At 50.9% G+C, this 17,908-nt stretch overlaps 1 protein-coding gene and 1 pseudogene across 2 annotated transcripts; both read right to left on the bottom strand.

The window, feature by feature from the left end:
* Positions 1–293: 293 nt before the first annotated feature.
* LOC119276996 (proline-rich receptor-like protein kinase PERK2) lies at positions 294–16,972 on the bottom strand. Of its 2 annotated transcripts, none has more exons than XM_037558193.1 (8): positions 16,184–16,972; positions 2,189–2,644; positions 2,012–2,098; positions 1,857–1,927; positions 1,706–1,782; positions 1,444–1,591; positions 1,040–1,201; positions 294–909 (listed from the first exon to the last, which is right to left on the bottom strand). In XM_037558193.1, exons 1-8 carry the CDS (start codon positions 16,923–16,925, stop codon positions 517–519), a joined length of 2,136 nt encoding a protein of 711 aa, XP_037414090.1. In that variant the 5' UTR covers positions 16,926–16,972; the 3' UTR covers positions 294–516. The 2 variants fall into 2 exon arrangements, with proteins under 2 accessions (XP_037414090.1, XP_037414089.1); XM_037558192.1 differs by lacking the exon at positions 16,184–16,972 and adding an exon at positions 3,053–4,403.
* LOC119276997 lies at positions 12,173–14,073 on the bottom strand (annotated as a pseudogene).
* Positions 16,973–17,908: the final 936 nt, after the last annotated feature.

Here is a 17,908-nt window from a genome sequence, read left to right on the forward strand (position 1 = left end):
GTGAAAATCTTCGTCTGCTTCGGCGCATGGCGTCGTTACCTTCCTTGAAGGGGGAAGGGGGTACATCGTCGATGAGTGCAGGTGGTTAACACTCCTGGCGGCGATTTTCATGCGCTTCTCCTCGACGACACTCTAGCGGCGTTTGCAGTTTACTCTTGTGCGTTTTTCATTTGCATCTTTGGTGTGTTTTGTCATGTTTTTTTTTTCAATGAGCTCTCGAGGATTTCCTCAACACCTTGCACCCTTGTTCGGCCGATTGGCTTTATTTTAATATAAAGCGGGACAAGAGCATGTTCCAGGAATTCTCCATCATCTCTTTCTGTTTTATTCATCTTTGTGGTGAATTAATGGACGCACATACAAGTTACAACTTCTTCCACCACCCACCAAAAATCGCATGAACCCGAAATCTGAAACAAAGAAACGCAAACCAAACCCCACAGCGACAGCATCACATATGTACACGAGCGACGATTCCTTGATCACCCGCTCGTAAGGAGTATTCAGTACGTCTCGTCACCCCCGGCTGGTACGTCTGCCAGTGGTGCGCCTGCTGAACCCCTCCGTGGTTCCGCGTCCCGCCTCGCCGCTGGCCCCCTCGGCGGCGCCCCTGCCGGTGCCGGCTCTGTGCGGGAAGTCCGTCATGTCCTCCGTGTCCGCCGCGCTGCTGGCCGTGTACTCGCTGGACGGGTTCAGCCCGTACTCGCTGGTCGGCGCGCTCATCTCGCTGCTGGCGTACTCGCTGATGGTGCCGCCGGCCGTCCCGGTGCCCGGCCCGAACGCCATCCTCCTGAGCCGCCTGACTTCGTCCGTGTTGCCGCCCCCTGAGCGATGCATCGCGCTCTGGCCCGGCGCCATGCCGCCGTTCAGGTCCTCCGCCGACAGCTCGCCCTCCAGGTACCGAACGATCTGATCACATACCATTGACACGAGCGAGTCACTTTGCTTGCTAATGAAGTACAGCGGCGGCGGCGCCAATTCAATGTGCAAACCGCGGGAGAGAAAAGACAGACTGTAGGCGAGGGGATTGGGCACGCACCTGTGCCATCCGCGGGCGAGAGCGCGCCGTCTGGCGCACGGCGGCGGCGGCGCAGGCGACGAGTCGCGCCATGTCGTAGGCGTCATAGTTGGTCCCCAGCTCCGGGTCGATCAGCTCCTCGTAGTTTTCCTCCTCCAAGGCCTTGGTCAGCAGGGGCTTTGCCTGTTCGGAACCCATCGAGGAAACAAATCTGTTACTACTCGCTGCATTTGCGGTGGGAGGTAGACATCCGACGATCAAGTGGGATCAAACAGGATCCTACTCTACACAGTTCTACTCGTTCAAACACGAGTGGATAAGTTTGCGAGAAGGAATTAAAAGGGCGCAACCATCTCAGTACTAAGGACACTCACTAACAGTTCTTCCTTGTCAAAAATCAGGCGATGGATGGTTTGGCAACTCACCCAAGTAGCCAATGTTTCTGGCTGGTGATCTGAGGATGCCATGATAGGCTTCCGTCCGGTGATGAGCTCCAGAAGCATCACGCCGAAGGAGTAGACGTCGGACCGGTCGGTTACTTTGCCGGTGGCGTAATATTCCGGAGCCAGGTATCTGTAGATGGAAGTTTTGACACAACACAAGATTAGTCCACATGTTCCCATGATTCATATACACGGGCAGTTTGTTGGGCTTCTGAGGACTAGGAGTAGTAATCAGCCGTCTTACCCAAAAGTTCCCATTACGCGCGTAGAAACAGCAGTATGTTCTGCTTCTTGGCATTTTGCCAGCCCAAAATCTGCGACCTGCACTTAGCAAGAGTTAGATACAAGCAGACGATGCATCAATTGTTGTTGTTGGGTTTTGACGATTTACTTACCTTGGGCTCATAGTTGTAGTCGAGGAGGATGTTGGCCGCCTTGATGTCACGGTGGATGATCTTAGGATGACCTGAGATCAAAGCCAGACATTCAAATATTCAGTGCCAGAACAGCCTCAGGCGACAAAATCCGTATCAGAATGAAATGAACTCACAGTCTTCGTGCAGATACGCGAGGCCCTTCGCCGAGCCGACGGCGATCTTCCACCGGCGAGGCCAATCCAGCGTCGCGCGGGCGCTCCCTGAGACCACAGCCAAAACCAACCTCTTGTGTCAGTCGGTCGGTCCCAGCACTTCCAAAACCAACAGAGCAGTTCGATGGGTGTGCGTACCGTGGTGCAGTTGGGACTCGAGGGTCTTGTTGGGGACGTACTCGTAGACGAGGAGGCGCTGCTCGGCGTGGATGCAGAAGCCGACGAGGGAGACGAGGTTCTTGTGGTGCACGCGGCTGATGATGTCCACCTCGGCGCGGAACTCGCGGTGGCCCTGCCCGCTGCCGGCGCGCAGCTTCTTGATGGCCACCTCCTGCCCCTTCACCGTGCCCTTGTACACGTGCCCGAACCCGCCCTGCCCCAGCAGGTTCTCCTCTGCGAACCCATCCGTCGCCGCCGCCAGCTCGTCGTAGCCGAACGTGCCGCCCGTCATGGCCGGGAGCGGCGGCCCGCCCGGGTCGCCGCCGCTGCTCTGCGCCCACGAGTGCATCAGCGGCGGCGTCGACGACGGCGTCGACAGCGGGTGCGACTGCTGCAGCGGCGTCGTCGGCTGCCTCGGGTCGTAGAAGAAATCCGCTGGCACGAAAAAGCGATCGGTCAGTTCATCACTCGCACCAACACATTCAGAATCTGAATTTCAGACGACAGATGTTCGGTTTCTAGATGGAAAATCGGCATCCCGCGTAGCACTGACGAAAGGAAGTGGAGCACTAATCAAGTCGGTTACGTGCTTCGCGCGCTGGCACGCTGCGCCGTGCCGCGGCGCAAGTCGCTGTCAGCCTGTCGCCAGCACCGTGCCGTAACATCAGGAGAGAATGGCGCGCGGACTCGCACTAGCACCGCGCGTCCGTTAACGCGTTGTTTGCAGTTGCACCGATCGACGACGTCACATGATGGCATGGCATCGCGGAAAAAGTCACGCGCGTGTCAAGAATGGCGTTCTCCGACCGGGCATATGCAGCATGTACAGTAATGTGTACGCACCTCGGGTCTCCGGCCTTCGGCGACGGCGCCGCCTAGACACGAAGCAGAATATCAGGGCGGCCGCGAGCCCGAGCAAGACCACCGCCCCGACGGCCACGCCCACGCCCACCGCGGTCCCGCTGCTCGACGACGACCTGGCTGAGGTCGACGGCGCGGACGCTGACTGCGGCGGCGGCGGCGGAGACAACGTTAGAGGTGACGGAGGAGGCGCTGCTGCAGCTGGGGCGTCGTTCGGGGGCGGCGGCGAAGATGGGACGTCTTCAGGAGGTGGCGGCGTGGCGTCAGGCGGCGGTGGGGATGAACGTGGCACGCCCGTCGGGGGAGGTGGGGATGATGGCGGCGGCCGGCTAGGAGTTGGAGTTGGTGTTGGTGTCGGAGTTGGCCTTGGTGGAGGTGGGGATGGAGTTACCGGCGTTGGGTTTGGCGTCGGTGTTGGCCTTGGTGGAGGTGGCGATGGTGTTACTGGCGTTGGGTTCGGCGTCGGCGTTGGCCTTGGTGGAGGAGGATTCACGGGGGGGTTGACCGGAGGATTCACCGGTGGGTTCACTGGAGGAGGCGTGCTGGCGCCGTCCGGGGGAGGTGGATTTACCGGTGGCGGTGGCGTCCCGGCGGCGTCCGGGGGAGGTGGGGTGACCGGAGGCGTCCCAGAGGCGTCCGGGGGTGGTGGCGTCCCGGCGGCGTCCGGAGGAGGTGGAGAGACCGGCGTAACAACGGGTGGCGTCGGAGCTGGAGTCGCCGGCGGCGTCCCGCCAGCGTCCGGAGCAGGTGGAGAGACCGGCGTAACCGGCGCCGGAGTCACTGGCGGCGTCCCTCCAGCGTCCGGAGCAGGCGGGGAGACCGGCGTAACCGGCGCCGGAGTCACCGGAGGAGATGGACCGGACATGGTGGCTGCGACGTGGTGCAAGTGCCTAACGTTAAACCATGCTACGACTGGCTACGACCAATATAGCGATCGACGGCCGACGGCTGTGAGAGGAGAGAGGAGACGGCTAGCAGAGCGAGGCGCCGATGCAAACGGCAAACACATCTATGGGCCGCAAGCAGTTTAGCCGTTGTGTGGTTTTGCTCGGTATGCTCGTGTACAAATCTCCATTGCTTGCGTGGTTCAGACGACAGAATTGTCTTGCCTCTCTTTTCTTTCTTTTTCTAGCATCCACTACCCAGGGTTTGTTCGATCAGATTGACCGTGCCAAAGTCAATCAGTGAGCCCGATCGATCATTTTTTGTTAGCACTAGCCTCCCCGTGCTAATCATGCCTAGGTTTGGATATTTTCAAAAAAAAAATGCCTAGGTTTGGATGGCAGGTAGACCAGGTCAGATCGATGGTACAGCAGAGCACGCGACCAGCAGCTGGCTCAGCAACCTCACCAACTTCTGCTGCCTTGGCCGTGCGACAGTGCCTGACGGCTCGTTTGCATAGCTAGCGTGCTGGACTAGCGACTAACCAAGTTGCGCTGCAGCTGGCTCGTAGGAGGAGTACTTTTCGGAGCAACTGTAGCGGCGGAAACATGTCTGAATTGTTATGTCGAGGCGTGTGCCTATTCCATATCTCATATTTCCAATCGAATGTACCCGCGCTATATCTTCTCGAGATGAGTAAAATGCATCCTCTTATAAGAGCAGAGTAAGGCTAATGCATCATCTGAATTTAATTGTTTTTAATAATAATACAACGAACAATCGGCTATAAATAGTTGTCACGTCGCCTATAAGCCGGCATGTATAGTAGTACTAAGTTATATATGTGCTATTATATTAATAGCTAGCCAACCTCACAAATTGTTTTGGAGTCCGAGCTATAGTTGACTCTTAATACATACCCCGCTTTCCTTCTTTCTCTCCTTCAACTATGCAAATATATAATATTTAAACTCTTAATAGTATGCTTTCATCACCTTATTGTATTTGCTCTAACTAAACTTATCGACAAGTTCATAACCACCAATGCATTTTACTCTTTCAAGAACTCTTATTGAAAATGCAGTTTGGAGCAAGCGATGGCAGGAGGCACGCGACAGGCTGAGCTGTGGCGGAGCGCGAATGATGTGCATGGCTTATTGCGATACGTATCATCGTGATCGCCCTCTAGTGTTTGAATTTGGGCCGGCTCATTAGGGGCAGGCGAGCGGTTCCGCGAAGGCAGCGAGCGGTTTTCTGAACATTCTAGAAGCTTTTCATCTGGTTTTGGGAAGCTTCTAGAACGTTATTTTCCTATGGTTTTCCTAAGTGATTTTTTTGATTTCTTCAAGTTTTTTCCTTTCTTTCCTTTTGTGTTTTATTATTTGTCTTGTTTATTCCCTTTCTATTGTTCCTTTTCTTTTTAAATTCGCTGACATCTTTTTGAATTTGAAAATATTTTTTGAATTCATGTACCTTTTTCGAATTTGAGAAACAGTTTTCTAAATTTGACAATATTTTTGAATTCATGAACAACAAGCAATTTCTATAAAACGAACACTTTTAAATTTACAAACTTTTTATTTTTCGTATTCATGAACAATTTCTGAATTCTTGATATTTTTTTTAAATACTGGGGATAATTTTAGAAGTAATTAAAAAAAGGCAACTACTCTGCGTGGGTCGACTGGCCTAATTTGGGCTGGTCACAGCGCAACTCTTTGATTAGATGCTAGACGGCTGTTCGACGAGCCAGCTCGGCAGCCCGTGACCCTCTCTCGACTTCCTCCTCACTCTGTTTCTCCCACACCGTTGGCACATGCCCCTGCATGGCTCGCGCTCATCGCGCCCATACCCGTGCTACCAGCAAGCTCGAAGCACGTCGCCGGTGAAGCACTTCCATCCACCGCCGCTGCTCGTCCCGACTTGCCGCACTTCGATCCAACGTCGCTGCTCGCCTACCTCCCCGCACTGCTGGCCCCTCGATGTAGCTCCGCTGCGCCGACGCTCGGCCCGCGCTCTCTATGGTTCCAGCAAAAATAGGTGCCAGTTGTAGCAAAAGAAATTGTTGCATGAAGCTCCGCCGCGTGCCCTTAGTTGTTGTGGTGTTTGTCGTCGCATCTCACGACCCGGAGGTTGCCGCGTCCCTTGTAGCAAAACGAGCCGATGGTTGAAGCTTTTTGGGTGGCTGGTTCAAGCTTTTGCCGGGGCAGGGGGTCGGTTGCAGCTTTGGACTCTTCGGTTGTAACACGCCGCGCCGACGGTTCCAGCAAATATTGTTGCCGGTTCCAGCATTCTCGGCGCGCGGTCGCACGCCGCCCGTCCTGTCGCAGCTCCTCTGGTGGCCGGTTGCAGCTCACGCAACCATGGTTCCAGCAAAAAAACGCTAGTTCCAACATTCTCGGCGCACGCCGCCTGCCCCATCGCAGCTCCTCTCGTCGCCGGTTGCAGCTCGCCGCAACCGTGGTTCCAGCTTCCCCGTGGCCGTTTGCAGCACGGACCCGCCGGAGTGCGCGCGACCGCAACAAGTGAGGACGGCGAGTGTGCGGTGTGCCCCACGGCCAGGTCGTCGCCGTGGCGAGGCGTCCGCCTGCCGGTGCCGAACTTGCTCGATTCACGGCGTCCTAGCTCGCTGGCCATCGAGCATGCAACCCGCAGTCCCGCGGTCATCCCGACGCCGACGACCTTGCCTGAAGGTAACGGTTGTACGCGAGGTGGTGCGCGGCCGCATTACCGACGAGCTGCTAGGCAGGCGTAGAGAGATAAAGGGAAGGAGGGAGGCACACTGTTGGCCAAGAAAAACGAGTGGCTCACAGCGATTTGCGCGAGAGATAAAAAAGGGATAGAAATACAACGGTGGTAGGTCCTACTAGTGCTGGGTGGATGTTTAAGCGAGCGAGCGGGACCGGCCGGTCCGCCAATTATAAACGTTTCCCTTAAAAAAACTGATTTTTCTTTACAAACTCATGAGCATTTTTAGAACCCGAAATCTCAAAAGTGCACGCGCACTTTTTTGCGAGACCGAGCGGCCGGCTGTCAACCACACGATTTCAATCACACGCGTGCATCCCCACTCCAGATGTCATCTGGTCGGGAGCCCACATCGTCATCCCATTCCAGCCAGCCGGCCTGCCCACCATCCACCCCGCTGTCTCTCACTGTCTCGCATCTCCCCAAATTCATCTGGATCCAGTCGCCGTCGGCTCCTTCGAGCGCGGCCCTCTCCGGATCCGCATGACCGCATCCACAAGCCGGCCTCCTCCTCTGGCTCGACCCCGAGATCCCCCACCCGGAACCTTCCCGGCGACGGTGCGGTCCAGGCCGCCGTGGAGCCATGGATCTAGGCCATGGCCCTCCCTGCTCGTACCTCCATCCCCTCTACCACGGTGAAGACGAGGCCCTAGCACTCGCCTCCCCCACGAGCTCCAGGCATGAGGTCCAAGACCCGCCTCATCCAGATCGGGCCGCGGTGTCGCGCCACCACCACGTGAACCCGGCTGCCTCCTCCGCCATTGACGACGTCCACACGGACGGCCGTGCACCACCAACACCACCACCTCTCCCCCGTCACTCGGCTACATGGAGGACGTGTAGGTGCTCCCTGCGGCCTCTCCTCTCTCTCTCTCTCCATAGTTGCAATGGATGCCTGCAAAAAAATTTAAGAACAAGTACGAGCTAGCTAAGGGATCAACAGAATCCAGCACCAGATCACCTGATGCAGTTATTCAGGAACATCATTTGCTTTTTTGTTTCTGGTATTTGATCTGATGCATTTATACCTGACATGGGTGTTCCTTCCATTGCAATGATGAGATTAGTCTGCATTTCGTACATCAATTTCTAGTTTGAGTTGCTATGGTCGACCAGAGTTAGGTGTACAAGTTTGTTGTCTGACTTAATGTGTAACTATCTCACAATGATCAATTCATAATGTGGTTCGTGTTAACTAGTAGCATAAGTTCATCAGGATCATTATTCTGTGTTCTATCAGGATCATCATTTTGTGTTGTATCAGGGTCAATGACCAATCTGGACGGTCTCTTTTCAGATGGTAGTTGAACGCGGAGAAGGGAGATACTAGCATGCTTTGCGTTCGTCAATCTGGACGGTCTTTCAGGTGGTGTTTGAACGAAGGGACGGAAATACTAGCAAGCTGCTGCTGATGATATTTACACACATGCCTTGTACGAGCTCATGGCAGCTCCGCGCGGCTGTGATTCAACTTGGCCTTGTACGAGCTCATGGCAGCTTCCCATCAATATCTGGTATGTCATGTCAGGAAATGCAAATTGTTTTTTCTACTGCCGCTCAAGTTGCACAGGCACTTGTATCAGTACGCATTTCTGATACAGCTTAATCTTATCTCTGTAGCACACTCGCTAGAAGGCCGTTGGTTTGGATGAAATTGGGTGTCCTACATTCTGCTACTTTTGTGCTATGCTTGTTGCCTCTGTATGCTTCAGGTATAGAAAATCCTATCCACTTTCATGAAGATACAAAGACTAGATGACATTTTTGTTTAAGCCTTGTTTAAGTTGATCTATTTTGCTATTCATATTTTTTGTTGGCATGTGTAGCAGTTGTAGTTGCACACATAATAGTTCTCAGTTGGATATGACCATCAAGCAGTTACACAACACAACAATACTAAATTGGCTAGATGAATCTAGCTCTCACATTGCTTACCTCAATTTAGCTAGACGCGGGTCATTGTAAGCTCGACCAACTACTATTTGTAAACTAGAAGCATGCATACTCTCGTCCGCATATGTACAGTACTTTCGGCATCTTGCTCAAGGAGCTATGGTGATTAGGATTAGTGGCGAGTTTGTACAGCGATTAGGGTTGAGTTGGATTTTCGCGGCGGGTTGTTTTAATTTCGCAACTATTGATATGGTTCAGCATCCTATCTTGATCCATCTATTTTTGCCTAGACTACAATTGTCCCGTTAAACATGATACTCTCTCTAGAGCTTCATTACATTATGTACCTCTTTTTTTCTTGTAAATGCATCTGTGTGGTTTCTCTGTTTTCTCGTAAGTTGCCACATGTAAGTAACTAGTTGGCTAGTTTGTTGTAATAGTTGCACAGGAACGCAAACGTAGTTGGATAACTCATATACGTATCTCAGTTGGCTAGCCAACTTATGAAGTTGCACACTAAGGGCTAACCAGTTGCACAAGCGATGATATTTAGACTTGGGAAATTTACTTGCGATGTTGATTCAACTTGGGTTTCTATGGCAGCTGAAGTAGAAAATGCAAATTTTGTAGCTTAACAGTTGTAATCTTATCTTACCAGATATTGATGGGAGCAATCAGACTTTTGATGTCTATGCAGTTCATCTATGTTATCGATAATTTTTCATTCAGTCATCTAATCCACCTCCACTTATGCGTGTATAGTCTGCTACCTTACCCAAATAGTACTAGTACTGAAATATTAACAACATTTTCATTCTCACAGATTGTTAACTCAACCCCTTCTAGGTATTTTTCTAGGAAAAACAGTCAAATTCATTTGTACAGATGCATCACTTTTGTGATCCTGCTAGCCAATCTCTGGTATGATGCTTGAATTTTTGATGATTGGAGTGTTGATCTGTACAAGAGTTTTTTAGAATTGTGATCTTCAAGTTTTTTAGAATTGTCCCAAGAGTATGTAACGACTTGGCATCCTCAGACTTTCTAGTTGCAGAATAGTATCTAATTAGTTGGCAACCTCAGTAATTCTAGCTGCACAACAATATACAACTAGTTGACATCCTCAGCTTCTCTAGTTGCACAAGAACTCAGATTAGTCCCATCTTAAAAAAAATTGAGGATTGCCGAAGAGTATGTAACGACTTGACATCCTCGGGCTTTCTAGTTGCAGAATACTATCTAATTAGTTGGCAACCTCAGTAATTCTAGTTGCACAACAATATACAACTAGTTGACATCCTCAGTTTCTCTAGTTGCACAAGAACTCAGATTAGTCCCATCTTAAAAAAATTGAGGATTGCCCGAGAGTATGTAACGACTTGGCATCCTCAGGCTTTCTAGTTGCAGAATAGTATCTAATTAGTTGGCAACCTCAGTAATTCTAGTTGCACAACAATATACAACTAGTTGACATCCTCAGCTTCTCTAGTTGCACAAGAACTCAGATTAGTCCCATCTAAAACAAATTGAGGATTGCCCAACAGTATCTAACGACTTGGCACCCTCAGATTTTCTAGTTGCAGAAGAGTGTCTATTTTAGTTGGCACCCTCAGCAATTCTAGTTGGACAACATTATCCAAGTGGTTGACATCCTCAGCCTCTCTAGTTGCACAAGAATTCAGATTAATCCCATCTTAAAAAATTTGAGGGATTGTCCAACAGTATCTAATGATTTGGCACCCTCAGGTTTTCTAGTTGCAGAAGAGTATCTCTTTAGTTGGCACCGTCTGCAATTCTAGTTGGACAACATTATCCAGGTAGTTGACATCCTCAGCCTCTCTAGTTGCACAAGAATATCTCATTAGTTGGCATCATCAGCATTTCTAGTCGCACAAGAATATCTCATTAGTTGGCATCATCAACATTATCCAACAGTATCTCATTTTCTAGTTGTATTTTTTAAAATATCAAATGAAGGGTATCACCAGCCTTTTTTAGTTGGCATGGTTAGTTATATACTTGCACAAGTTTTCACTCAACTGTTCTTTTTTTAATACCCAGAATGTCAACGCAGAAGTTGAGATGAATGGAGAGAATCCAGACTGCCCGTCACAGGCTGGTAGGATAATGGCGTCCCCAGGGAGATTTGTCAAGTTGAATAAAGAACTGACTCCAATGCAAGGAGCAAATTTGTGTGAGAGGCTATTCGGGGGGTCTTCTGAACGTAGCTGAGACGCTGCCTACGGAGCTGACCAAGTACCTAGTGCAGTGCTACAAACCAGAAACTTCAAAAACCACAGCCGTCACAGTTGCACATGTTTGCTAGTATAGTTGGTACATCAAGGCTTCTCTAGTTGCACATAGTATGCAAAAGTTGGCACATGAAGGTTTTCACCTAGTTCCACATGTTTTTGCTGGTTTTATGGTCCATTAATCTTCTGTCTTTTTCACCCCCCAGAATTGCACATACTATGCAAAAGATGGTACAGGAGTTCATACATAACACATAGTAAAGGGGAGCCTGTTGGCTTCAGTGCCTGGGGGTTTTTTTTTGCTAGTAACAAGATCTTCACAAGGAGGTTGAGAGAACAGCAGGTAGGGAGGATCAACATGCATAGAGGGGAAGGGGAGGGATATGAGAAGGGGAAACTCACAGGGTTTTTGTTGCAGCTTTTTCCCTTGATTTCCTCAGTTTGGATCTCAGCTTCTTCTCCTTGCCATGACGATCTAGGGGTTTTCCTTAGCAGACAACCATTTTTCGTGGGTAAAAGAAGATCTTTGGGGAAGGAGGAAAGGACAGGAAAGGAGAGGAGAGAGAGCTTTTGTAGCTCTGGGGTGGAGGCGTGATCGGTTGGCGGAGCTGGCCGCTCCAGGACGCCCGCCTGGTGCGCGCTGGTCGTGGGGGATCGGCGGTTTCCTTTTTGGTACGGGGGACCAAAATTTTCCGTTTTTTGCCGGCCGCTCGGGACTGTTTCTGTTGTGCGCTCTCGACAGGAAAAAGGCGGCCGAAAAGTGGTGGGGGTGAGCGCTTTCCTTCCTGGGACAGGGGGGACAAGCAGTTTCCTTTTTTGCCTGGCCGCTCGCGAGCGCTAGCGAGCACCCTGCCGCTCGCTAGACGCGTCCTTTTTAGAATACAGGAACAATTTTTCAAAATTGTAAATATTTGTGAATTTGCGGAAAATTTTAAAATTTGTGAAACTTTTAAAATTCGAGAACTTTTTTTCAAAGCTGTGCATTTTTTTTAACTTATGAACATTTTTTGGTTTTTTTAATGCAGTGGGAAAAAGGAAAAAACAGAAGGAATAAATCCTACAGATCCTACCTAATAGCTAATGGTTTAATCTTGATTAGCGACATGGTTTACTGAAGTAGGAGTAGGAGCTTACGAAAGTTTCAGAAAATCAGGGCTGCTTCGTGTACGCACCTGGAGTGCCGGACGGCGGCACCCTACGGCGACGGCGCCGCCTGGCCAGGAAGAAGAAGATGACGGCCGCGAGGCCGAGCAAGACCACCGCCCCGACGGCCACGCCCACGCCCAAGCCCACCGTGGTCCTGCTGCTTGACGAGGACTTGGCCAAGGTCGCCGGCGCGTCCGTTGAGAGCGGCGGAGGAGGCGGAGACCACGTTAGAGCTGACGGCGGAGGCGCTTGTTCAGCTGGGGCGTCGTTCGGGGCCGGCGGTGAATATGGGACGTCCTCAGGAGGTGGTGGCGTGGCATCAGGCGGTGGTGGAAATGAACGTGGCACGTCCGTCGGCGGAGCTGGGGATGATGGCGGCGGCCTGGGAGGAGTTGGCGTCGGTGTTGGTGTTGGAGTTGGAGTTGGCCTTGGTGGAGGTGGGGACGGTGTTGCTGGCGTTGGGTTTGGCGTTGGCGTGGTCCTTGGTGGAGGCGGCGACGGCGTAACTGGCGTTGGGTTTGGCCGCGTCGGCGGCCTTGGTGGAGGTGGCGACGGTGGAGGCGGTGGAGGAGAATTCACCGGGGGTTGTACTGAAGGTTCCGGCGCTGGAGGATTTACGATGGTCGGGGGTTTCGCGGTAGTAGGCGGAACAGCTGCTACCTGAGGAGGCAGTGAAGGTGGAATTGCTACCGGAGGAGGTGGTGGTGGAGCAGTCACCGGAGAAGGCGGAATTGCTACCGGAGGAGGTGGTGATGGAGTCACCGGAGTAGGCGGAATGGCTACCGGAGGAGGTGGTGATGGAGTCACAGGAGGCGGGGGAGTGGCTTCCGGAGGCGGTGGTGATGGAGTCACTGGAGGAGGCGGATTAAACATGCTAGTGTCTGGAGGAGGTGGGCTATTCACTGGAGCCACCGGAGGCGTCACGACGGGATTGTCTGGAGGAGATGGAGTCACCGGCGTAACCGGCGGCGTCGGAGATGGAGTAACTGGTGTAACCGGCGGCGTCGGAGATGGAGTAACCGGTGGCGACCCGCCGGCGTCTGGAGGAGGTGAACTAGACATGGTGGCTGCGGCTTGGTGGTGCAAGTGCAAGTGCCTTAAGGTTTAACTGTGAGCAAGGCTACGAGTTACGTCTAAATAATATACTGATGGGCAAAGAGAGGAGAGGAGAGGAGAAGACTCAGTACGGGCTGGACGCAGTTAGCGATGAGGTGGGTTTGCTTAGTTTGGCCATGCAGAATTCTTCTCATGACTTCGCTTACTGGGTTCAAGCGACAGCAACATATCGTACGAATTTGGGGCTTCTGTAAAAGAATAGGCTCGTCTCTTTCCTTTCTTATTCTAGTATCCACTATCCAGGGTTAGTTAGATAAGATTGACCGGGCCAAAGTCAACGAGCATGAACGATCATTTTGTTACATTTTTTTCTATTTTTCGGGCAACTGCAAAAAGAAAAGTTGGTTTCGGTCAAGATGCATGCTCAAAGATGCGGACATGGTGGCTGGGCGGAGGCAAGTCCGAGGGTTGACCGTGTGGGCGCAGGGTGGGGTAGGGGTGTGGTACGCCGGCGAGCTGTGAGCCGTGAGCTGTGGAGATGAGTCCGCGGGTTGATGGTGGGGGTGCACACGTGGGGAGGAGCGGTTTTTAGGGTGTGACTTTGGCAACGACGACTTAACGGGCGTAGAGGCTCGGGCAGGGCAGGCCGACGAGGCGACTCGAATAGAGAGGGGCATCGACATCGACCATGGGTGACGCGAACACTATGAGGCCAGTGATGATGGGTGGACTAACATGGGTGGGAGAAAGACGGGGAGAAGAGGAATGAATACAAAGCATTGGTGACTAAGAGTAGTTTTTTTTTAATTGGGGGTGAAAGATAGGTGCCCCTTTTTGTTTGCATTGGGGTAGTGCTAATCATGTCAAGTTTAGAAAATCGATACCAGAAATGACATTTTATCATGAATGTAATATACTGTGCATGTATCTATCTTATTTTAAAATACGCACGAGCATATGTATCATGCATGCATCTATCATCTATTGTTGGTTTGAGATTCGTGGCATGTTTTTTGATTGTCCAAAGTTTGTTTTGTTTCATAGTGTTACATTACCTTTTCTTTTTCTTGTTTCGGAATGTATCATGTGTTTCTCTTGTGTACCAACAAATGCGAGTGCACTTGTCCCATAGTGGATTATTTGGTACATAATGAAACATGACGATGTATTCTGAAACCAGAAAAAAACATTATATAATACTCCCTTTATAAATTAGTGATCTAAACGCTCTTATGTTTCTTTACGGAGGGAGTACTTTGAAACAATTGTCAAAAGCCATAAAATATAGCATGTATCTCAAAGTAACAATTGAAGGCGAATCCATGCATGATATTTCACATGGATGATGGACGGTAGAAAAGGCACTCTTGGATCGATCCAACAATTATCATGTGACAAGCAACCAAGGTTTTGGCTATCAGATAGATCGATCCAACATTTATATCTATGACCGGGCCATGGACTGGGGGTATATTAGCAGGCCAGTAGTCGGCCCACTAGTCCACAGTGCGGCCCATGCCTGCTACCTGACAGATGGCCTCATCAGAAGGCGCAACCATGTTGGTGGTCAAGGCACGCATCCTGAGGATCTCGAAAAATTCCATCCGGTTGTAATAGACCTAGCACTCTTATAAACCCTAGGCATTGCTCCTTATATAAGGCGAGACTAGGGCTAGACTATATATAATCTTGAATAGATACTTACAGTGAGTACCATGTTCAAGTAACCTCACATAGACACTGACATAACCGTAACCCCATCAAGGTGGAGGTAGAGGGTGGACAGGGTGGGCCACAGCCCACCCTGGGATTTTTTGAATAGCTTTATAGCATAGGAAAAAAGGTAAAAAAAAATTTATATGAACAATTCTATTGTTGGCCCACCCTAACTCATTGGGCTAGATCCGCTACTGTCAAGTAGTGATGTTTACTTGACATGAGTGTTCAATGGGGTTTTACGCATAATTCTACGGAGGGGAGGGGGAAACCAATCTCTCTGAAAGTACATAATTTTTCACGGCCTCGAATCCAAGCAGGACTAAAAGATCGCGTTGTGCAAGGTCAATGCACAAGACCTGCTTTTATCCTAAGGTGTTGAGAACGCGATTACCGAGCCGTAACGAATTTTGCCGCCCGGTAACCAAAACCCTGCGAGCAGCTCGCTCAGCAACCTCACCAACTTCGGTTGCCTACTCGCAACAGCAAGGCCTGATGGCTCATTGTCATTGTGTGTAGTACTAGTGATTTTCATGTTGCGCTGCCGCTGACTTAATCTTTTCCAGCGAATTGTGAAGGCGGAAGCATGTCTGGATCGTTATTTTTTTTTTGAACAAGCCAAAAGACTTGCCATTTTTATTGATTAAGAGAGAAATTTGTGAGATAGACGCCGCTCAAGCGGCACAAATGCTAACTAATTACTCTCGCGGCATTACATTACACAAATGCTTGGCACCCGCAATAGCCCAAAGGGATGCCTCCTCTTTAATAAGGTTAACAATCACGGCCACCGGTGCCGCTTTATTTCTAGACGCGTGCGTTCCTTTCTTTCCAAATCTCCCATCCAACAAGGTGGATCAACGATGAGAGAGCCTTTCTTTGATGAGCAATGTTGATGGTTCCTTGCCACCAAGCTTTAACCAATTGTTATTCACGTTTGTACTTGTTCCACTCCAAATGTTCAATCCAATGTTGCGTAGGACTATATCTTCTTCGAGAACTATACAAAAGTGCGGTCGTTCGAGCGCGGATTTCTAGCTTTCGGGCTCCCAGGGAGCCCAAAATTTTGAAAAATATATCAAAATTTGAATTTTAAAGTCCCAAAAAAATATGAACAAATAAACATGTACATGAGTGTATATTGCATGTTTGTAAAAAATTCATGATGAAATGTTTTGACGTGAGCAACACACAAAAAACCACAGTACTTGTGTATTTTTTTTTCAGAATTGTTTGTTTGAATTTTCAAAAATGGGGCTCGGATTGAGTAATCAAGCTGCAAAACGCCGGATCAACACTTTTTGCTGTTCCGTGCGAGGAAAGAGCTGGTTCAGCAAGATCATCATTTTATTGAAAGTACTAATTTCCCGTTTCACATGGGCTACTTCGTGTATGCAATATGTACAGTACGTGTACGCACCTGGGGTCCCCGGCGGCGGTACCCTACGGCGACGGCGCCGCTTGGAGACGAAGAAGAAGATCAGCGCGGCCGCGAGGCCAAGCAAGACCACTGCCCCGACGGCCACGCCCACGCCCAACGCGGTCCCGCTGCTTGACGAGGACTTGGCGGATGTCGACGGCGCTTCTGCTGACTGCGGCGGCGGCGGCGGATAAAACGTAAGAGCTGAGGGCGGAGGCGCTGTTGCAGCTGGGGCGTCGATCGGGAGCGGCGGCGAAGATGGGACGTCCTCAGGAGGTGGAGGCGTGGCGTCAGGCGGCGCTGGGGATGACGGCGGCGGCCTGCGAGGAGTTGGTGTTGGCGTGGGAGTTTGCCTTGGTGGAGGCGGGGACGGTGATACTGGCGTTGGGTTTGGCGTCGGCGTGGGCCTTGGTGGAGATGGGGACGGTGTTACCGGCGTTGGGTTCGGCGTCGTCGGCGGCCTTGGTGAAGGTGGTGGCGGTGAAGGCGGTGGAGGAGAATTCACCGGGGGTAGCACTGGAGGATTCACGATGGTGGGAGGATCCGCCTGGACCGGAGTAGGCGGAACTGCTACCGGAGAAGGCGGAATTGCTACGGGCGATGGAGTAGGCGGAACTGGAGTAACCGGAGATGGGGTCACCGGAGTAGGCGGAACTGGAGTCACCGGTGATGGGATCACCGGAGTAGGCGGAACTGGAGTCACCGGCGGCAACCCGGCGTCCGGAGGAGGTGGGCTGGACATGGTGGCTGCGGCGTGGTGCAAGTGGCTAGCGTTGAACTATCTCCACGTCTACGACTTTACGACTAATATACCGACTGATGGGCAAGAGAAGAGACAAGAGTAACGCGAGGCGCCGGTGCAAACACATCCGTCTATGAGCTGGATGCAGTTAGCCATTAGGTGTTTTGCTTGCTGGGTTCAAGCGACAGCAACATATCATGTACGAATTCTTCACCTACGAAAACATACTATCATACTAGGAACGAATTATGGCTTCCTGTAAAAGAATGGGATCGTCTCTTTTCTCTTCCTTATTCTAGTATCCACTATCCGGGGTTGTTAGATAAGATTGACCGGGCCAAAGTCAATGAGCATGATCGATCATTTGTGCTAATCATGCCTGGTGTTCGGGTGGCGGGCAGACCAGGTCAGATGGATACAGGCAGAGAAGAAGCGACCAGCAGCTGGCTTGCCACCAACTTCGGTTGCCCGGGTGCAACCCTCATGGCCTGACGGCTCATTATCATTGCGTGTAGTGCCAGCGAATTAATAGGGCTGTACAAACCAAGTTGCGCTGCAGCTGCTGCTGCTGACGACTCGTGCTTCTCCGGGGAGCAGTGGCGGCGGAAACATGTCTGAATTGTTGCGTTCAGGCGCGTGCCTGTTCCATTCCAAATTGCCAATAGAATGTTCCGTGAGAGGAAAGAGATGGTTCAGCACCATCATTTTAATACTGTATGACCTATGAATAATTTTTCTTTTGAGGGGAACCTATAATGATTGTTATTAACTGCCGGGTCGGTCGTCGCCCTTCTAAGGTTAATAAGATAGCCGGCCGTTGGCTATATGCCAACGCCATGTCATTTAAAATCTTCACAAAAGCCCACTAATACAATAGATGGACTGTAGACCAGTGGCGGAGCTTGAGATGAAATTATGGGGGGGCATGGGCTGAAGGGGGGCAAACATGATTGCTTTAGGCTGATTTTAGTCGAAAATTAGAC

This window comes from Triticum dicoccoides, chromosome 3B (genome assembly GCF_002162155.2).
Source record: "Triticum dicoccoides isolate Atlit2015 ecotype Zavitan chromosome 3B, WEW_v2.0, whole genome shotgun sequence".
Classification (NCBI taxonomy): Eukaryota; Viridiplantae; Streptophyta; class Magnoliopsida; order Poales; family Poaceae; genus Triticum; species Triticum dicoccoides.